Below are 23012 nucleotides of genomic sequence, written 5' to 3'. Positions count from 1 at the left end.
CTTTCCTGCTTCCCTTGATGCATTGAACAGAATTGTATAGTATAAGCTTTTGCATAAGTTTGTACCCATTAGATAATATAACTAACATGTTATCTAGGAGGCAACACTTTGACCTTGAAGAAAGAATGACATGAGTGAGATGTCTCTTCCAATTCTACTCTGGCCTCTCCAGAAACACTATGGGTAAGTCCACTAATGAACCACTGAAGATTCTGCAGAGGCTATGCCATGATTAGACAAGGACCAGAGTTTACAAAGCACGGCAGGGGTAGGCATCCCAGTGAGCATCAGTGGGTCTCCAAGGTCTCAGTGAGTGAACAGATGCCATGGTCATTTCTTCCTCAGTACCAGGTTTCCTTAAATGCTAAAGAAAGCTTGAACTCCTGCCTCTAAAAGATTCTAAGAAAAGCATGCCCAGTAGAATATTTACCTCTGTCTAGTGGATCTAGGTAAAGGTGACGTTCCCACGTTCTATCCCTCAGTCTTCCCAGTTATATCAACTAGAACAATACAGGTTTGGGGAAGCATTCTAATTGTGAAAGCAGTATTCACTATAAATCAAAAAGAAACTTGTCCCAGACATAAAAGTTTCTAATTCCCGTCCCAAGATGTGCTTATGACCTTGTATGAGACCTCCACATTCTCTGGCTTAGCAGTTGACCAGAAAAAAAAAATCTGTCCTTCTTCCTCTTTTCATAAGATATCAGAAAGTTTAACTGAAACTGAAAACATTACTGTTAAACAAAATCCTAGTGGCTCTTACCTAGTGACCTAGAGTTTTTTTCTTGTACCTTGCCACTACAAGGAACCCAAATTATGTCAGAACCACCAAAAGCCCCTCAGGTCACTAGCTGCTGTTACCTGTCCTGTCACAGGCACTGTGGTGCTTGAGAACTCAGGCTCAGAGAATGTCACACAGCGCTAGAAAACCCTGCACAATTTCATGTACTGTAGAAGTATTTTCTGAGTTTCCATTTCCTCTTCTGAATTGGTGTGATAGGTTCATAGTAAACCCCAATGAACTTGACTACCTCAGTGGGGATTAAATGAAGCAATTAACCCATATAAGAGGATTTAATATGGAATTCAACACACAGTGAGTGCCTGATCAGAGTTAGAAACATTATCTCTTTAAATGTCTTCTCTAAGACAAGAGTAGAACCTTCAAGTGAGAAGGATTTCCAGAATCAATTAAGTTCAGAAGTGGAAAAATTCCTATGAGGAGACCATGAATAGGCCCACTCTTCAAAATGGAGGCCATCTTATCTACACTTTGCATGACGTATTTGAAGATTAGAATGGTTTCTTTTTGAAGAAACTGCAGGACTTGGATGCAGGGGGTTATGTTTTGAGAAATATTTCTCTCAAAAATTGGATCTTCATTATGCTATGTTGTTAAGATCCTCAAAATCTGAGAAAGAGAGCCAGCTTTTGCCGGATTTAGCAGGTGAAGGCACCAGCTACCAGGGCTGACAATCTGAGTTCCATCCCAGAGACCTGCTTAGAGGAAGGAGGGAACAAACTCCAGCCTTCACATGCATGCCATGGCAATAAGCTTCCCTACCTGGAAACACACATAAATGAATTTAGTTTAGGAATTATTTTTAAATTTGAGGAGATGAGGAAGAAAAAAATGGATAAATGCATCTAGTGTCTGTTTCTCAAAGTTGATGGCGCTTCAGGACACTTTGGTTTGTTTCCTCTCTGGGAAATTCCTGTGTCTACCTACCCTCTAGCCAGGTTTATGAAGGAAGAAAGGCCATTGCTGAGGTGAGGCGATGACTATAAAATATGAATATGAAACAGTGTGTCCTCTATCATGCATGTTTAAGAAGTTCAATGAAAGTCTTAGAAAACCCATTAAATAAACCAGAAAAAAATACATGTGTAAATACAGACAGACTGTCACTTTCTTTAGAGTATTACATTTTAGTTGATTATTTTGTGTACTTTGGGGGCAGGGGACTCACACACGTCCACGGCATGCAAGTGGAGGGCAGAGGGAAACTTGCCTGAGTCAGCTCTCTCCTTCCATGTGGGCCCCGGGACTCAGACTCAGCTGAGCAGTCTTGGTGCAGGGCGCCACTACTGAGCCATCTCACTGGCCCCAGACGATCTTTTAATACATACAACAAACCTAAGGAAAATGGCAACTGTCCTGGGGTTTACACACCTAGTCAAGCAAAGGTAAATAACTCGCTTCTTTAACAAACTTGGAAATGAAGCTCTTCTCACACTTCAGAACCAGGAGAGGTCACTCATGAAGATAACACTCAAGACAAGTCCGTGTGGGGTATGTGGAGGTATGCAAGCATCCCTGTTCATGTTTTCAATCTTTAAGGAAAGGCTTTGCGTTATAAACTAGAGCATAAATTGCATCTTTAAATTAGTCTTCTCTCTTACCTGCCTGACAGATATGTTCTATATTCAGTCAAGGCAGGTCTAAGGCAGGCAAGTCATTGGCAGGACTAAATACATGATCAGCTCCCATGACTTGAAGACTTCTGTCTAGTCTTCATTTTTAGTGGTCATTTTTATTATTATTATTATTATTATTATTAATTTTTTCATTTATTTTACATACCAACCACAGTCTAGCCTTCATCTTAACTGTAGTGTTCTTTGGGGTTTCCAGCTACCAGGGAATCCTAAGGAAGTTTCAGGTGGACCAGAATGCATTTCACTTGCCAAAGTGCTAACTCGTTGTTAAGAATTCTCTCTCCTACTAAAAGTGAAATCAGCAGGCAGTGATCACATTTGGCCCTTTGGACAAAGTCTCCCTAAATGGTCTTTCATTCCAAATGCCATTGTTTTAAAATGTGCCCCGTTCTTTCTAATTGTGAGCAGTTAAGGTACTTACATAGGTGAGTTGGGCATTTTATTGCTTACACTCACTGTGGAGCGTTCACTAACCTGCCTGTCACCGAGGCCCGTGTCCATGCATTAGTCATTTCCCAACTGGCCAATTTCACGGTCTCCTGGATGGCCATTCTCATTTATCTTGTTTGTGTTTATAATACTATCAAAATTTATAAGGCACTTGGGTGTATTTCTACACTCTAAAATCCCTCTTTCCCCTCAACCCAGCCAAGCACACTGACTTTCTTCTTCACCTAAGAGCTACCTCTAAAATTAAGGTCGCCACTTTTATTCTGATTCACAAGTCAAAAGAAAAAAAGCAGTTGTGTTGAGTTGCAGGGATAAAGGCTCTCCAAGCTCACAATAGGCTGAGCTGCTTTGAGGGCAAATGCTTCAGTCTTTAAGGTGGGAGAAGGTGTCTTAGGAGGATGTTTCTACCTCCATGAAGCCGCGTTGCCTTTCCAGTCAAAAACACATTTTCACTAATGCACATTCATATCTACATAGAAGCAAGTCATATTCCAGATGTGACCTGACACTGCCCCAGATAAACACACAGCCCAACACTTTCCAAATGAGCTTTCACAAGACTAGGGTGGTAGAAAGAAAGAAAGAAAGAAAGAAAGAAAGAAAGAAAGAAAGAAAGAAAGAAAGAGGGAGAGAGAGAGAGAGAGGGCAGGAGGAAGGAAGGAAAGAAGGAAGGAAGGAAGGACGGATGGACGAATGAAAGAAAGAAAGAAAGAGAAAGAAAGAAAGAAAGAAAGAAAGAAAGAAAGAAAGAAAGAAAGAAAGGGAAACAAATGGGGTCTTTATTCACTAGTCAGGGCTGAGCATTGCTGGCATAGAAGGGTGGATTTCTAACACTCAGTTCCTTTCTCACTGTAACACAATAAAATAATGGGCTTCAATGCTGCTAGGTCATGCCATTGCTTTACATTGTTTATTAATTTCTTTATCCTAGCAGGAAAACTAGGATAGAAGTGGGAAATCAAAAAATTTGTACTTGTAACCCACCTTCTCAGCAGATACAAGGGATAAGCATTTTGATTGCGCCCTTATCAATGGGCAAGTGGATTAGCCTCCTTATAGTGAAGCAAAAATTGGCTTCAGCAAAAGCACAAAATGAAGTGCAGTCCTACATGGCTGATCTATATACTGAAAGAATAAGGACTGTGTGACTCCACTTCGCACGGACAGGTTCTCTCAGAATTACTCTCTTGCACACAGGATTGTAGACTCTTGCAGGGTCTTGTAGACACTAATGGACACTAATTCCGAGGTGCCTTTCATCCTACCCCCTTTTGATTCTTCTAATGACCACAGGTACACGCCAGGTCCCTTGTCTCTCTATGTGACTTTCATCCTGCAACATTTCCTTGTCTTCCAATCATTGACCAGAATGAAATTCACCCTTCCTGGAGTCAACTATGAATTTGTCCAAAACCTCCTCCCTGGTCACCTGAACTATTGGATTTTCTGATATGCCTACGAATCCACTGGGTACAAAGAGTTCTCCAGCTTCTTTCTGGTCATGACTCTCTGGGGCCAGTTCGTACCGTTCTACCTATGCTCAGAAGTCCAATTTATTCTTTTAGAGTCTGAAGAAGCCAAACTTCCTTCTTGATAAAGAATAAGTGCCCTAAAGACTAGATTCAAGTCTTATACTCAGTATTACAAACCAGTTTCTAATGGAACCAAGGTGATATAACTAATCAGGAGCCAAAACTACTTCTGATGAAGGCTTTAGCAATGCTTCTTCCAAAATGCATGTTGCTGAAGACTGTGCTAGTTAGGACAAGCTCTGTGTTGTTCTCCTGTGAGTTTAGAACAGCCAAATAAATCTGTGCCCTAACTTATTCTTTGAACACATATGGGGGATCACTTACCCCACTTTCAATTACAGTGAACTTGTGGCACTGTGTAGTCTAAGGCTTTCATTTAAAAGACAAATGTGTGGGGTGATTTTTGGAAAAACAATTAGTGAAATAACGCTTTCCCATGAAGAGGGCATCTCTATGACGGTGGTTCCTGAACAGGTCTTCATTGGCTCTCTAGTGGACAATCTGCCCACAGAACAGATTTCTTAATTAAACTGAATTGCCCTGCGCCAGACTCCATCTCGCATTTGCTCAATCAGTTTCGTCAACGGGCCATCTCATGTATCAGATTCTTGACTGCAAATGTCTATAAATCCACATTGCATCCTACTGTTCTGGGCAGAGTTTAGAATCCCGGGGAAATAAACTGGGCATTTGTTTTCAAGCTGACTGGCAGGTTTCATTAAAGTGTGAACAGAAGGGAAACTCTCAGGTGAGCCCATGAATTGAAATAGGCAAGGTTTGGAATGGGAGGAGAAATTCTGCTTCTTGTCAACAACCTAAGCCTGGAGTTTTTAAGTAACAAATAGTGTCCTTTTGATAACCAGGCGTCAACCCAATACCAACTCTTGCTCATTTTTACTTCTGAAGGAGTTCTAATTTGTAACAATCCTTCTTCTACAGAGCAGGCACCACTCTCTGGGCCTTCATCAACTTTTACTTGACATAAGTTTCTAAGTATATACTGTATGAGAATTAGCTAGGACATTCACTTGAGTATAGACACACAGATACCGGTCCATGGACTGTGGAATGGGGCCGCCTAATCACATGTTAAATAAGCATTCCAGGTAATTCTGACATAGGGCCATACTTGGGCCAGAACAAGGACCAGTGTGTCTACCATCTAAAATGGAAATCTGAAAATAACTTACATGCACTAAAAACTCATGTGTTCCCACACCAACTAAAAACAACGGGAGCTCTTGGCCTTAGCAGCATGATGTCCAAAGACTTTCATGACCCCTTTCCTTGGATACTACCCAACTTGGAAGTACCCTGGAAATACTATTCTCAAATATGTGGTGTGCTTATCCTCACAAAACTCGCTTGGTTTAAGACCCTCCTAAAGGCTCTTTCTGAACAACTCTTACCTGAGACTTCCTCTTCTAAGATTATCTCTACCTCCAACTCCTCCTGACACCATGTGGTTCAAAACAATCCCTTTATATTCTTACTGATCCCTTGGTAATGGCAACCATAGCACCTTCCGTGATGCAATGCAGCCATCTACTCACTCATGCTTTGTTCAGCCACACCATGGTCTCTCCTCATATAAGAAGCACACATCGTTTTGTGCCTGCCTGCTCTAAAGAACGCCCGCCGTAAATGCTGCCTGCCTGAATTCATTCTCAACTGTGACTGCAGCCCCATACCACTGATTCCTTATCCTATAAGGGTTAGAGCTCAGTGTACCAGATCTTAAATGGAATGTCAATCAGCTCATTAAGCTCACTGAGTTCTCCAGTGCATTTTTAACTATCACACGGAGAGGAAATTATTGTCGGGGCTACTGATGAAGATTTTAAAGCAAGCAAAAGGAAAGAAGGAAATCTAAATGCAGAGCAAATCTGTCATCCATAGAACAGAGCACAGGTGCGACAGGCTGACTGAGAAAGGGGAAACCCAGTTCTGCCAGGAGCAGACCGCATCACCTCTCTATGCCTTGGTTTTCTGATGGAGAGCAAAGACTGTCCCCCTGGGTTTTTAAGACAGCAAAGAAGATTTTGGCAAAGATTTTATATAAAATACCAAAGTACAGATTTTGTAAAACCTAAGATAAAAGTTGAGGAGTGAAAAACCTTGTCTCTCAACTATTCAAAAGGACAAGCATCTATGGACAATGTAAAAATGAATGTTTGCGGGCCCACACAATTTCATATCTGAAAATAGGCAGTGAGCCAGATTTGGCCCAAGGGCCATGGTTTGCAGACTTCTGCAACATGCTCAGCCACAACAAGTGATGAACTGGGAGATGCTGATATTTTCCTTGGAGAAATTTTCTACTTGGTGAGCACCCTGAGCTTCAACCTTTTATCCACCCTTTAATTGTGTCCCCACCGTAATGAGATTGCACCATGACCATGCGTACTCACTGAAATCAGTATAACGTAGGCTGTCATCTGAGACTCACTAACTCTTATTTCCCGTAATTCTAATCTATATTTGTAAAATCAGTGGGGAATCTGGAAAAACACAGAATCACCTATAATTTTAACCTTTTTACCCCTCAGAAGTGAATCCAAAATTCTCTGTAAGACACCGAAGCAGCAGCCTGGCTGGTAAAGACGATTTTCTTCTACTTGAAAATTACTTGTATTGATTGATAAAGTGTTAACTAGGAGTCGTGTTAAATGAAACCCAGACGATGAACTGCTGAATATACTCCATCATCCCCTCTTTCCCCTCTCCTGTCACTTGACTGTGACAGCAAAGAAGAAAGTCCCCAGCCTTCAGAATTATTTAGGTATTTCTGACCCTCAAGATACAGCAACAATGTGACTTTAAAGGCAACTTACTGTGCTCTAGCATGAGACAGTAGACAGATGCTGCACCCATGGTTCATGCTGTGCCTGCTAAAGTATGGCTATAATAACCACTGCTAGACATTATCCAGGGAGAGATGCAAAAAGAAGTATTTTAAAAATAAATCTATAGAATCCATACCTGCCACCTTTGTATATTAACATTTGCAAGCTAACTTTTTCCAGATTTTTTTTTTCTGGAACAAGTTGTTGCCCTCCTCTGCCCACATGGTCACCAACTCTGGGTCCTCTAATGCCTGTCTTCATTAGCAAAGCCTTGACCAAGGGCAGCCACTACAACAAACAGAACAGGAAAACTCTTGCCTGCTGGTGCTCGGATGCTGGCATGCACCTCCTTTCTTGCTCTACCTCCTACCCTATTTGAACAGCTTATCTATGCTTTGGCTGCCGTAGCTCTTCTCGTGAACTCCCAGGAGCCAGTCCTTTTTCTACAGGTGCCTCTCTGGTCTAGTTCCCAGGCTGAGCCAACTGCTGGCTTCTAGGTTTGTTCAGGCCCTCCATATTTTGGGAACAGCAAACAGCTTAAAAGACAGGGCTAGGGTGTGTGCTCGTTTTGAAATAAAATCTTTCCTTGTTTGAATAGGCATCCTCTTTGCGAGAGTGCCTGATTCCTTCCCATCCTAAGAGAACAAACTCACAAGCACCTTACACTCAGGCTCAAACCTAGGCTAGATTATCCTTTGGCTAGTTTATCAATCCCTCACCGGCAGCAAATGACCGCAATCCAGGCCCTTGGAGGTATTTGTACAAGTCTCAGGCCTGGTTGATTTTTAGAGAATGGTGTCAACTAATCCACTCTAGGAATGTGAACTGTAACTCGCTGCCTTGATAGCATTATTCTCCACTCCTAACACTTCAAAATATTTCACCAGCTTATGTTGTCACATAGATTTGTCTCTACACACATTAAATGTCAAAACGCATAGCTCCAGAGCGAATTCTGGGCAGTCTGGGTAAAGCCCACATGCCTCCTGGCAAACCGGGTTCATGTTTTCCCCAGGAGGATCATATCCTTAGCACTTTCTCCAGCAAGTTAGGTTTTGTTCATTTGGGAGTGTGCGTATGTGGGTCAGGAGGGTGCTAGAAGCAAGTGGCACTTTCAAAGTAGGAAACACAAGGAAAGTGTAACTTTGGGTATCAAGGAGAAAAACAACCTCTCTGAAGAAATGAGCTCGGAGCAGTAGATAATCCCCATTAACACAACTGTGTATGAAGAAATGCTCACACATGCAACTCACTCTGCCTTCCCTGCTTCCATGAGGAGGTGACTAGACTCCGCCTATAGCCCTCTGCAAGGATCTTCACAAAGGTTCTCCCCAGATGCCTGATGCTCTGCTGCACCTTTGTCCTAATAAAGCACACTAGAGAAAGGGCTCTGCCTACGGAACACTTGTTCCTGGGATCCAGCAACACTTCTAGCACAGCTGAGATGCTCAGGTAAGTTCTGATAGTCACCACACACAGTGCGACAAGTCTTAGAACCATGCTCTTCTTAAGAGGGTCATCAATTTAATCAACTCCAGGGCACCCAGGTAGTCTTATTAAGTCACAGATCCTGGATCAGTCAATCATTTGATCCTGTTTCTCCATTTTTATTCAGCTCTTAGGAAGCACCCAAATCCTGGGTATGCAGACGACATTTTCGTTGACAAAAATTTAAGTCACAATATCATAGAGACTGGGAGGTTAAAAATCGCTACATGGTCCTTCCAAAACCAGTCTCTGCAGCTATATTCTGTTGTTTGGAAGCTTTTCATTTGTCTGTCTGTTTCATGTTTACTAAAAAGCCCAGGCTAGCACAAAACTCACAAATCCCTTGAGTCCTGAGTTGACAGACACAACACAGACCCAGTTTCCTCTCTGCTTTAAACACACTCTCCAGATAAGAAGCAGAAGTAAGTGGGAATTTCTGGAATATCTTGAATGTCAAATAATATTTCTGATTGTTCCTCTGCATGGGCACTTATGGTAGGGAATTGTGTTCTCCACTCAGCAATGTGTTACCGGAACACAGTTCACCACAGTTCTATCCGGGCCAGGCAAGACTGTTCAGCTCCTTTATCCTTGCTGGAGACTCTTACTGGAATGGACCAAGCCACCAGAGATGCACTTCCTGCACCTCAAACACAGCTTTTACAGGAAACATCTTCTCTGGTCTAAGATCTAACACTGGTAATGCCCCGCGGAAGGACTACAAATGGCTGCTTCCATAGAGTCCTGTTTCACCTTCTCAGGAAGAGTGAGAATCGCCCAGCTCTACAGAATCCAGACTCTTCTGGCACATTCGGAAGAGTGCAGGTTATTCCTGTCAGCCTCATGCAGATTGACTAAGTAGTTCTTCTAATAAAGTCATTAGACACATCTGTTGATTTTATCCTTTCAAGGAGTCCAAAGATTACTAAGAATCTTGTAGACTTTAATGAATTTAAAGCAAATTATATGATATAAGACTTTTGACAACTGAGGACTTGGAGAACTAAGGCCATTTGCCCACACATCTGGTGGGTGGTGTATGTTTGGTATGACATAAGGTTGATTCCCAACCTGTGCTATCTGAATTTCTATGCTCTGTTTCTTATGCTCTATCTCTGTTCTCAAGGAAAAAATATATAAGTCACAGGATCCAAGATCATGTGGTGAGGCTCATTTTATTATATCCTGGGGAAGAAAACTCACTCATGAAGTTCAAACATCAAACTCTGATGGCATCCAGAGGGCCCCATCTAGCAACCAGGACAGTTGTGGCCATTTGGTAGATGACATAGATATAAATAATATGGACAGAGAGAGAGGGGGGTGGATGCTATATGAATCTAAAAAGTTGGTTGGCAATATTTTCTGATGTCGACACACAATTCCTAGGAGATTGAAAACACACACTCCCCTTCTTCTATATTTTCCAAAATATTTAGTTCACTGTTATTGCAAATGTGTAATAAAAGGTTCTGACTAGAAGGAATGAGTGGATGTGACATTTACCTAGGTAGAGTCAGCCAACGTTGAAACCAAAAGAGAAGCAATGAAATCCTTGTAGAATGTGGAGTGATTTTTCTCAAATTATGTCTTATGTGATATACATCTGTCTACTGCAAATCTCATGGTGTGCTTGAGACATGTTCAGCGGAGACCGGAGATAAGGAACAGATACTTAATGTAACTGAGAAAAGTCACTTAAGATTCAAACCTATTCAGTAGAATAATCTCAAAAATGTATTCCACTCATTAACACGACCTGTGTATATACATGTTGAAGGTTGTACAATCTTTAAAAATCAAAATATTCAAGTTCACAACAGCCACAGTGGTGAGCAAGGGTTTTCTCTGAGTAATACACTTAGATTTGAGATTTTAGGCTGTTTGTACTAAGAATATGCTTTTGATGGTGTTTTCTTACTGAATTCCCTATAACTTTTAAAGATCTTGCCTTTTGCCACATTTTCACAAGAAGCATGCAAACTATTTACAATTTCCTAATGTGGAAACAGCCTAGGTACTTGTAGACAGATGACCGGAAAAAGACAATGTATTGGAAGTGGTACGCTGTGCACATTAAATATTAATTAGTCATAAAGAAAATATTATATCACTTACAGCAAACTAGCTCTAAGTGAAGTATGTTACATTGAGTTGAACAATTTAGATAATCTTTCATGTTTGAAAGTTAAAAGAAAAGTGGGCCTGAATGTAGAATAGTGACAACTAGGGGAGGGAGAGGAAATAGATGAAGAGAGGCAAGATTTTTCACTGATGGTTGTGTATATGTATTAGCATATCAGACTGAGCTCCATTCATACTCACGCTGAATACACGTTAATCAAAAGTAAAGAGGGATGACCCTTTGTACAATGGGACCTGACACGATCACTATAAATACAATTATAAAGCCAAAGCTGGTGAGTACTACACACTAGCCTTCTCCTATGTACCTTCAGTGGCTGCCGTCTGGTATTCTGAAGTGTATAAGACCTACCATCATGCTGGCACCTCCTAGCCCTTCCAGATACGAAGCAGCACTTGCTGCTGGCTTTCCTCCCTCATGCTCCTCGACTCTGTCTTTTCTCCTCATTTGCTCTGGTTTCACAGAAATATTGCTGTTGATAACCTGGTTCGCAGTGCTATAGATTTTCAAAGAGCATGCTTTTTAAGGAAAAATTAAATGGAACCAAGTATTGTAGTTACCAAGCAAGTTGCAAATAAGTTTAACGTTTGAATCTTAAGAAAACTGCATTTGAATGATTAAATAGAGTTTTACTATAAAACACATTCCTTCTGCTTTCCCCTGAAACTCATTAAAATGTTTTTTGGAATTTACCATGATTTTTGAAAATCAAATTTTCAAGTTCATAGGGCATTTAAGCTCTCAATCTCTTTGCATAGATTTATTTGTCCATTCCTTTTTTTTTTTTTTTTTGTAATGAAGTACATTTAAATGGCTGCCCATAGAAAGAAGGCAATTTAGGACTGGCTGGCCATGGTGACACAGGCCTTTAGTTCCGACACAAAGGAGGTGTGAGGTAAATCAAAATCACTCATGGATATTTAGTAAGAATCACTAATGATAACACTAGCAATAATAGAGATAATGGATAAACCAGATATCTAGGATTTCACATTCTCCTTTTAACATTCTACTCCATGTCCCTAGGTCTCCCTCAAAACATAGCCTGAGAGTTGCCCATTTGATTCCAATCATTTTACTTCCAAGTACCCTTCAAAGGGCAGGCACTGAGCCAGTTACTCAGAGTTCAAACAACACAAACAGTCTGTTCAAAGATTTGGATGTTAGTAACACACAGGCACACACACTAGCAGCCCAAAATGCAGCCGGAACGGAAAACTGAGGAAGCGTTTGGTAACTGCACAAAGTTTGTTTCCCTAAACCACTGTGAGCCCTGGGACAAGCAACACCAATTGAAGAAGCCTTCCCTGAGAGCCCGGCATATGCAGCCAACCCTCAGTAACCCGTTTCTTCACGCATTCTACCCCAAGGATCGCCTCTTTTTCTCAACCAATACTGTAATAATTCTAGGTCCTTCCAGCTCCCAGGGTATCACAGAAGCTTATGGATGCAGGGCACAGAGGATTGGAATCATGTATTTCATATTGGTATAAAAAAATGAATGCTAGATTCTTTCCCCAAAGCTCCTAATATTTAAACTCTGTTTCCCTCCTCACTATGCTCACCCTTTTTGGGACATGCTTTTTCAATTCCACGGTTTAGTTAGTTACTAAGTGAGAGTATGCACTCTATGTCTGGACACTCCTGCAGAGCTTTCGCTGTTAGGTTACATTACTGTGAGCGGACTCACCTCCGCAGTCTCTCGCTCCCCCTCATCTAAAATCACCTCCTCAGAACACCTCCTTGACCTTAATCCTTGCAGACCTTTTGAAAACAGCACTTTTTCTTTATCCACCCAGCGCCCCCCACCCCACCCCACCCCCGCAAGCAAATTTCCCACAGTCAGTCTTAACTCTTTCAGCACCATGCCATCAACTGCCAAGGACCCCTACTTCTTGAGACACTTGAGAGCTATGTTTGCATTTCCATGGCCATTGTCATCACTTCATCCAGAATCTCATGAATTTTCACTTCTTTACAAAGTCCCTAGTAAATGGGAAAATGTCCAACCATGACCCGCCATCCGCACTAAGTAATCCGCCTTCCGCAATACCTCTAGACTGGTAGTTCTGGACAGTACAAACATCACGACTTCCCACTCGGCTTGTGCAGAACAGTTTCTGACCACTTCTCCACTGAGCACCACTAACACAGTAAGAGAAACGCCTCCTTGTGTTAGGAGTGTGTGCTCACTAACAGATGGGGTGCTGAACGGTTTCTTCTCCTTCTCTCATCTGTGCCTCACACCGACCCTTTGAAACGATTGTTTCCTTTCTCCGAAGGCACAGGGTTAGAGTGCAAACCCAGGCAGACTGGGTCTGGGCTCTAAACACATTGCCCACTCCATCTGGGTTCCTCGCTCTCACGTATCTATAGTTACACATCTGCCTATGAGCTTGCCTCTCCCTTTTAATGACAATTGGATCCTTGCTCAATCCTGACTTAGTAGCCCTGAGTCCCAGAGAGAGATTCTTACTTTTACTTTAATCACACAGCTCTTTTTGTTGCATCTACTTAACACTTATCTTAAGCCAACACCATTCCTCCTGCATTCTTCCTGCATTCCTCCTGCATTCTTCCTGCAGTCCTCAAGGAAAATAGACACAGAGAAGCTGAAGTTATCATGCACAAAAGACTGAGCCTTGAGGGAATGGCTGGTACTCTATAAACCTTCATAAGCAAGGGGTAAATAGATCACCAGTGCAAGGGAGAAGCCACTCGCTTCTTGTTTTTCTGCCTAGTGGTTATCAGAAGAATGGTGAATGAACAAGGCTATGTTCATAGAAGGCTTGGAGGTAGACAGAATGCAGAAGCATGGAGGATACCTGTCTGGATCTTTCCTAGGCAAGGAGAGAAAATCCAATGGGCACTGATGAAATGCCTATCTGGACCCAGCATTTGCATGTCTTATTCTTCACCTTAGATTTAAAGAACACAACTTGGTTTTAGAATCCTTCCTTCTTATTCATTCTTGGGCTTAAAAGCGTGCTTGTGGAGATACAATGAACAAAAATAAAAAAGATCCAAGGTCACAAAGAGCAAGTAAAGACAAGAAACAGCATTTTCAAACAATACTGACACTAAATCTCTTCCTTAGGTACTGATGCCCTACTCACGGCATAGAATTAGCAAGAACCTAATGAAAACCCAGGAGAATGAAAGTGCTATCAGCAGGGATTATTGTTGTATTCAAATTCAGAGATACAAGAAACCGTTCAGGGTTTTCAGACAAAGCTGATTTCCCTTGAGGACTCCTTCCCATTATTCCCGGCACAGAGTTCGACCCTCAGCCAGCAGAGAAGAACTGTCAGAATCTAGTTCCTACCAAGTAACCATGGCCCCACACTGTCCCGGTGATCTGCTGCCTAGGAGAACCCCAGGAACAGCATCCATAGTCCTACACTAAAAAAATGATGATGAAGAAAAAGATGATGATGGTGATTAATGATGACAATGATAAAGAAGATGTCATGGTGGCGTAAGTAAAACAATACCCTAGTGAATAAAACTTGTAAACACTTTTTTTTCTTAATATCTTAGGCAAATCCTATTTAGCATGGGATAGGTTTGGCATAAAGAAGAGAGAGTATCAGGGGTTTCTTTCCTAGTGCTCAGGAAGTCCTAGCCTAGTTTCCATTTGCAGTTTCCCAACAAACCCTGGCTTCAAGAAAAAGGGGAAATATACAAAATATAAAAATATAGTATAAAGACAAGAGTGGAGCCACGACTGAATGTTAAGACCAGTGAAAAGGCAAGCGTGTGAATAGTGTGTCCACGAGTGATGCTGTGTCCGTCTTCATACCTCTTGATGGATCTCCAGCACTGCAGAAGACTTCCGGGCTGCGGTTACAGTGTGCAGCCTAGAAACAGAGAAGAGACAAGAAAATGCTTACAGAGGCATACATCCACACACTAATGCTATCACATCAACTGAACTACATCACTACCTGTTCAGAGAAGCCTGGTGAAGTAGAGCATAGACGATCTCTAGATATATTGTACACATCTATAAAATTTTTAAAAGTTAAAAAAAACTGTATCAAGTGGTAGAAAAAAAACAAAAACTTGTGAAAAACTATGTACTTAAAATTTCAGCTTCAATGAGAAGAAAATTCTTCTTTCAACGAGAAGAATATTCTCCAGAATATTCGAAATGAAAAAGAAATCTCTTGAGCAAAGCTTTCTACATCCAGAGCGTTGCTTTGCACAAATTATGTTGTGAAAGCAGTGATTCATCACGCTCATTCATTTGAATCTGCAGAGGCAGCCTGTAAACTCGGGCAGTCAGGAAGACCTGAAGGGTAAGAGCCATCCCAGAATTTGGGGTATTGGCTGCCCTTGGGCTAAAGTGTAGAAACGTGAAATGCCTCTGTCCTTTACAGCATAGCCCACTGAGTCTGTTGCTTTCTATCCAAGAGACTGAAGTCTCCTCCACTATCATCAACCAAAAACAACCACGGAGGCCTCCACGGAGGCTGAGGCAAAGAACTGTAACCTGCCATTGCCGGTATTTTTTTCTCTGCCTCTCCTTCATCAGCTTTCAAAGATGGCTGTGATGAGAATCACCTGGGAGAGTCATCCAGGCAGATGGCTGAAACTCTGGCCCAGCCTGGGCCGATCTCTGCTGGTGGAGTTCTCAGAGTTCTGAGGTAACAGTCACCCAGCCAGCCACAAGAGACTCTGTCTCAGCAGGCAAGCGAGGACTGCAGTGCCGTTTCAAACTGGAATCTTCTCTATGTTTGGAATTCTGGGGTCTTTTTTGTTCGCTGAGTGGCTCATTACCTTCTGCCAAACTTCAGGGAAGTTGGCTGTGGAAAGTTCAGCGTTACTTTTCTAGGACTGTTAAAATTAACTCAAAATTTCTTTTCCCGAGCTCATATTCTACACAGTAGCTTTTCTGTTGAAATTCAATTTTTCCTTCCTCAAAGCAAAACGCATTTCAGATCTCAGAAGCAGAAGGAGCAAAAATATCATCTGCTAATCCCATTTCAGTTCACTGACTTGGTCTGAACCACGAAATCACTTCACGTCACCCTGGGAGCAGTTCGCCTCCTAACAACAGCAAAGATAAACAAGAACTGCTTTATTCTCTCTATTGAAAAGAGAAACTCTGAGGGTTGCCTTCCACCCTTCTGTGATCCTCTGGAGCAGACACTTCTAAAACCCACAGTTCAACACCTCTCGCAAAATGGCTTCCCAGAAGGCGCTCCAGCCTGTGGAATCCACTGCTGGAAGCAGGAATGTCAAGAAAATAAAACACTTCCAGTCCTCTTCAGAAAAGCAGTCGCTACATTCTGCATAAATGTTTAATGAGGACAACTAAACCAAGTTGCCTCTTGCCTGACTGAGTTTTCTAAAGGCTCATGCCCCAAAGTCACTTTCTGTCCCTCTTTCCCTTGCTTAGTGTTGAATATTTATGTGCTGCTCCCACTTGTGAGTACATGTGCAAATCACAGTCCAAGGCAAACTTCTGAACTAGGTGAGAAGTGCTTCCAGTCACCTCTGTCATGTCGTTTTTGAAGAAAGAAGTGTCCCGCTACTTTCTCCCAAAATTCTCTGTGAAAAGTATTCTCTCTACCTGCATTCACAATAAAGAATCAATTGTTGGTAAGGACAAAGCTTTATTACTTCCTAAAGATATGGATGTTAGCATTTGGAGTTAACCATTCTTTTCCAAAGAGAAGACATCAACTATCAACACTCTGACAGGCCACCCACACAGGCCTTTCCCATACTCCCTTTTGCTCAATCACTGCAACTTCCTGTTGTCAGCTCATCCCAGTCTTCGGCTTTAAGCAACTAATGTGCCCCTCAGAAGTTGGACTATTGAAAGCTACTGTCTTAAGGACTAAGTTTCCATTTCAAATTGTAGATCTGGTCCCTTTGGAAGAGCAACAATGGCAATATTATCATTAATTTATAAATTTTATGATTCTTTTATTTGATCATGTACTCATAGGGTAAAAACAAATTAAAATTCAAAAGAGCAGTAGTGTGGTAAAGCACAGTATCAGAAGGCAAAATTCCATGCCTTCCTGGTGATCTATTTCTAAAACCCCTTATTAAAAGGGAAGAAGTGTTGAAGAATACCTGTCCCCTGGTAATAACTCAAGAGGATCAGAGACTCTGGAATCTTCCCTACTTCCTCAGTCTAGACTTGATATGCATTTTCCACTTTTTACTCAAAGACAGGCTCTGCATAGACACAGGAGACCACCCCTCCCCCACAATCCTAGCTCTTTACTCACTCAATATTGGACCTTTAGGGAAGGTAGTTGTGGATTTTGAAGGTCTCTTGTACTCTGTGCAGCAGAAACAACATAGATGAAAAAGACCAATATTTAAGTGACAATCCCTACCCTGCTGCCTATGTAAAAGCGAATGGCTTCCAAGCCTTAACCTTACTTGAACCCATTTCTTCATGTGACACAGAGAAAGAATAGAACATACCCAAAAGAACCTGGCGGAGAAAACAAAGAGAGGGGAATGGGTTATCTATCAAGCTTCTCCCACACTTCTGCCTCAGGCCTTTGATTTTAGCTAAGAGGGCTGATGCCCCCAAACAACAGTGGCCAGTAATCTTTCACAGGTATTTATGGTTGGATCAATGTCACATAGAATGCTCCTGGACTGATATGGATTTAATCCCCTCCAAAGGAAGTTCACAATCATTGATGCAGTGATTACTCCAAAATGCACAGGATCAAAAACTAGAATGCCTCTTGACACCTGTCTGCCACCCAGCCCATACGCATCTGATGACTTGGGTTCAGAAATTTTGATGAACAGAAAACAAAATCCTCCTAATCCAGCTCCTCGGGAACTCAGCTCCAACCCAAGTGTCAGCTTAAACTGCCACAGCTTTTTAAGACAAAGATAATATAATTCATTTCCAGCTTCTAAATGTTACCTAAAGTCTTTCAAAGACTTCTTCTTCGTTGCTCTCAAACCACCGGTCTGGCAGCAGGCAAATCTGTAATCGATGACCTGGTAGATGATCGGATTGTACATCGCTGCAGATTTGGCAAGGAGGGTGGGCACCACGGAGAGCTGTATGGGAATGGAGTCCGGCCTTCCAAAAGCAGACCACACAGAGACCACTGCATAGGGAATCCAGGCAATCAGGAAGCCAGCACAAATCAGCATTGCCACCTGACACAGGGAAAATGAGAGACAGTGGGGTCAGAGAATTCATGAACAATCCAAAGTGTGTGGCAGGCGTGAAGGAGGGGTAAGTCCTTCATCCCCCCCCCAAAAAAGGTCCCTTTTCCTCACAGAGATTGCGATTCATTGATTTCTGAGAATTTGACACAATCCTTATTCCATTTGCCACATCCTGTCCACTCTCCACTTTAGAATTCCAATGCCCCCAAAGACCCAAAATATAACCCTGTAATAATGTCAGATTCTGCCCACATTGGGGCAAGAGATCACAATAAAATGATACCAGTTCTCCTGAGCTTGCTAAAGTTCTCAACCAACATTCTCCTGCAGACCTGACAGAAAATAAGTTCATCTTTATGAACTCTTAAATCATCTCCATTGGCCTTGGGAAAGTGAGAAGTGCTGTCCTAGTTTGAAATTCTAATGTGCACTTTCTTCCGAGATTTTCACTAAATGTTGATTCTTCTGGTTCAAGTTTTTCACAAGTTAGAGGCTTGGATCACAGAAATTTCCCAGATAAAAAAGTGGTTGCGGAGCTTCAGCCAAAGGAACATGGAAAGTGATTTTCTCTCATGAAATTAAAATAACCTCTCAATTTCCAGGCCACAGAATAATTGGAAATGCAGTTTAAAACACCCTCACAAGTTTTCACCTTGCCAAACTCAGTCCCTTTAGGTGTAGCCCTAACTGGTACCCTACAGCTGCTGATCCTAACAGGTATCTTAGTTCGGGGGAGCCAACAGTTTTAGCAAACGCTTTGGACAAGACCCTTAACATGCCCCAGTTCCTGAGTGATCTTCTAGAGTATAAATAATAGCAGAACATGGCTGGATATGGTTTTGGTGTCAGCACAGAGGAGAACAAGTTTGTTTCTTAGTGGAAAAAGAGCTTCATGAAGTATGTTGCAGAGCCCCTGCCCTTGAGCAAGGTGAAGGGACAGTAGCAAGAGAAGCTGCGGGTAAGGCACCCCATGTATGAGTGGAGTCTGTCCATGTACAAATGAGAGAGCCACAGAGATGTGGAAAAGCTGTTCAGGGAGGTGAGGCCGGGAGCAGAGAGAATAGACGTGTGTTCAGGGTTTTGTAAAAACGTATTATGAGTTCTCTCTTACCACCATGTGCTCTGTAGCTTTCAGAGGTTTATGAACAGAAACATGGAAGATTAGCCCAAAGGAAGAAATTGCCTGGAGAAAACAGCGAATATACAGACCCCTATCCACTCAGCCAACAAGCGGCAGTATTGAGAGTCTGTGTTTCCTGTACAGGACACAGGAAGAATAAGCAGACACATCCCTGCCCACCTAGAATTTCCACTCTTACCAGATTTGTTTAAACAAATGTCCAAACAGGAAATAAAAAGGTTTTCAGTGAGAATACTAACCCTAGGAAATGAAGTCCAGGGTCGGTTTTTTATTTTAAGTGGCCTATTTCAGGACCTACGTAAAAGAGAGCATAGCAAACTTCTGAATGTCCTTGCGCTGTTGTTCTTCCAGTGTGGTAAGTAATGAAGCTGGACCTCCATCCGCACTTTAGCGCGCTTTCCCTTTCGTCGATCTGCATTCATTTGAGTTTTCTTGCTGTATCCTCAGCTTTAGAATTCTCGGCATCTCTCTCCCTCCCGGTTTCGTGAAGTTGACGCAACAGGTAGCACACCCCTCAAACCTGACTAACAGGAGTACTAAACCCACTGGCGACAGAGACAGGAATGGGAGGTCTAGTGATCCCCACTTTCACTCCTGAGTTTCCTCACATCTTGGGAAAAGGTAAGAAGGTCCCGTTGCATCATCCTTCCATCATTTGGCTTAAAAGGATACCAGCTGCTCCAGATATCCTGATCATAATGTGCCATGAAGAGGTGTGAGACCCAGCATGTTGTACAAACATGTTAAATTATCTATAGATGCTCTTTTGTTAAGTGGCACAGCTGGAGGCTATTTTTCCGCAATAAAGCTTGTGTGTGTGTGTGTGTGTGTGTGTGTGTGTGTGTGTGTGTGTGGTCTTGTATGAGCACACACATATGCGTGTGCAGTTCTATATGAATTAGTAGAAGCATAAACTGTTATACACGGGGAATGGTCCAAAACTTGTCTGTCTGTGACCTAAAGAGCAGCATGGGTGTGAGCTGCGTTGCCATGGAAACCCACCTTTGCGAGACATGTAAGAACAAAGCATGAGGCTGAGTTTAGGGATAGGAGGCTTGTTTAGCATGTGCTCCATCTCCATCTTCAGAAACACACACACACACACACACACACACACACACAGAGAGAGAGAGAGAGAGAGAGAGAGAGAGAGAGAGGGAGAGAGGGACAGAGGGACAGAGGGACAGAGGGACAGAGGGACAGAGGGAGAGAGGGAGAGAGGAGAGAGAGATTGGAAAATACATTCTAAATTCTGGGGTTGCAGAATTTAGAATATTTCACTCAAGAATTTCAAGGCTCAGGAGGCTCAAGAGACAGAGACAGGATCACGGGTTAAAGAGAGCAGCCTGTACTTTCAAAGAACTCAAGTTCAGTTCCCAGCCCTCACAACCACTTGTCAAACCACTTGTCAGTCCAGCTCCAGAGAATTCAGTGCCTCCTGTGGCCGCGGGGGGTGCCTGTGCTCACCTGCACATATCCACACACAGATATACACACATACACATGATTTAAAAATAATAAATCTTCAAAAAAGAAATTTCAAAACTTATCTTCAACACTAATGGCAGGCAAGAAACTCCTCAGCAATGCCCAGTTTGGTCCATTCTACAGAGAACGAGAATCCTCTATAGATGAACCAAAGGAACCAGGACTCGGTCGAAGGCCCTGCAACCATGCTTCAACCTCTTAAGCTAGATTTTTTTCTCTTCCATGCCCAGCACTTATAACTCAGTCTGACTAAGCACACACCCTCTCTCTCTCTCTCTCTCTCTCTCTCTCTCTCTCTCTCTCTCTCTCTCTCTCTCTTTCTCTCTCTGAGCTTGCTTTTCCATCATCCCAAAGAAACTTACCCAGAAGTCCTTTCTCTTTGGTTTAGTGTGACTTTTGTTTCTAAAGAGAGGATGCCCCAAGGTGCCCAGTTAGGCCCCTTTTCTCCTAAATTCCCAAATAAACACTAGCTACAAAAATAAAGCTTGTGTTAGCAGCTATAAAGCCCCATCTTTGATTCTAGGGTGAGTCATAGGATGATCTTATGCCATCTTGAAAGCCATTGTCTGTTCCACTGCCAAAGCCATTGACAAAAAATAGGTTAGCACAAATCCCATACTATTTTCTACTTTTATGGGAATTCAATAGGAACAGGGAAGGTTTATAAATTCGTGCTGTTTTCTTTTCTTAAAAGATGCAGAAGACTTGGATACACTGTGTTGTTTTGTTTTGTTAACACAGTCAATTAAGTACTGTGGAGCTTCTGGCTTCAGAATAAAACACAACCAATAGAATTCTAAAACAAAAAGAAGAGGGAAGGGTGAGAGGTGTGGAGAAAAAGGCATGTGTGCGTGGATGAAAAGTCAAAGCCAGGCACATCCGTTTCCTTTGGCCTCATTCTAGATTATATTGCACAGAATGTCAATCATTCAGGTAGTAAATCTGAGCCAGCGAAATAAGTCCCAGAGTAAAGGTGCCTGCCACCGAGCCAGACAACCTGGGTTTGGTCCCAGGAACTCAAGTGGGAGAAGGAAAGAAGCCATTCCTGAAAGCTGTCTTTTGACATCCATGCAATGTGACAAACATGGGCGCTCACAAAAACACACCAAAGGGGGATAAACAAAATTAATGTTTAAGCTTCTGTCACGCACTTTCTGACATTTTCCCAGAGGTTGGACTGGGCTTCAACTTTTCCTGAGTTCATTCCTTATTTTTCCCAACTCAATCTGGCTTCAGTTTCCAGACATTCACTCCCCAGGTGTCCCCAACACCCGTCGCCCTTCCTAGGCTGTTTATTTTTTAATGACTTCATCCCCATCGCTATTTCTTGGTTCACTGACAAAGCACTAAAAGCTCTGGTTCTTAAATTAGACAGTTTTGTGGGAGGCAATTCACAGAATTCATGTTTAGCTTGTACAAAAGAATCACACATCTGCAGCTCAGTTCATTTTAAATAAGTCTTGCTGCAAAAGACCCAAGGATGCCAGTATTCCCCAGCTCTGGTTCAGGGCGGCAGGAAGTATTACAAAGGAACCTTGCCCACATGTGTTCAGTTCCACTGAGTTAACTAGCTAGTTAGCATTGTCAAGAGGTGATGGGGCTGAGCTTAAATGTTTGAAGCTGTCCTTGACTCTGAATCATCAGAGCAGGCGACCGTTCCAAGGAGTCCGGCTCCCTCCTCTCAGTGTGAGGGACATGGTAGAAGGATGTGGCGTCTTTGGCTGTGAGATACTGTGTCTCTCCATGGTCCCAATTCTAGTTTAGCCCCACTGTCTCTCAAAAGAACGAAACTCTGCTGCCCTATGCACAGCCATTTCAGGAGTCCAGTTCCTCCCACCAAGCTCCTCTGCCCAGATCTGAGTCAGGCTTCAGTTGCACACTTCACTGAATAATGAAATCGATGGGCAGAGGCCATAGGATTGATGGGAAAGGAAAAGCATGAAGGAGGGCAAGGAGACAGAGTGAACCCTCCATCCATGTTTGAGTTACATCACCAAGAAAGGGATAGTAATGCGAGTTTGGTGGCTGGGTGAAATCAGTATGCCAAGGGAAGGGTAGTAGAGGCTTCTGCCCACTGCAGGACACTGTGTGATTGACCTATGTATGGGATGGATGAAAAGACCAAGATATATTATCATAGATATACTAGCAAGTACATAGATCTGCTCACAACCAATGAAAATGAGATTAAAATTAGATTAAAAGATAGTAATGCCATTTCTGGGACAGCTGCCTCCCATGTGTGAGTACGCCTGTCACTAAGTGATATTACCAAAATGCAGAAGAGTAAAAAGCCAGTATGGAGGCATGCTAGCACT

General features: G+C 42.4%; 1 protein-coding gene across 1 annotated transcript in view; it reads right to left on the bottom strand.

Moving 5' to 3' along the window:
- Positions 1 to 23012, bottom strand: part of Opn5 (opsin 5) — a 49790-nt gene that overhangs the window by 5224 nt on the left and 21554 nt on the right. Inside the window, 6 exon segments of the mRNA XM_087897880.1 lie at positions 4255 to 4284; positions 6848 to 6852; positions 7027 to 7109; positions 14227 to 14303; positions 14704 to 14761; positions 17812 to 18053. Coding sequence (XP_087754006.1) covers positions 4255 to 4284; positions 6848 to 6852; positions 7027 to 7109; positions 14227 to 14303; positions 14704 to 14761; positions 17812 to 18053 — 495 coding nt within the window.

The sequence above is a fragment of the Myodes glareolus genome, chromosome 18 (assembly GCF_982192425.1).
Source record: "Myodes glareolus chromosome 18, mMyoGla1.1, whole genome shotgun sequence".
In the NCBI taxonomy this organism is placed as follows: Eukaryota; Metazoa; Chordata; class Mammalia; order Rodentia; family Cricetidae; genus Myodes; species Myodes glareolus.
The sequence above is the reverse complement of the archived record's forward strand: the minus strand, read 5'-3'. Positions and strand labels throughout refer to the sequence as shown.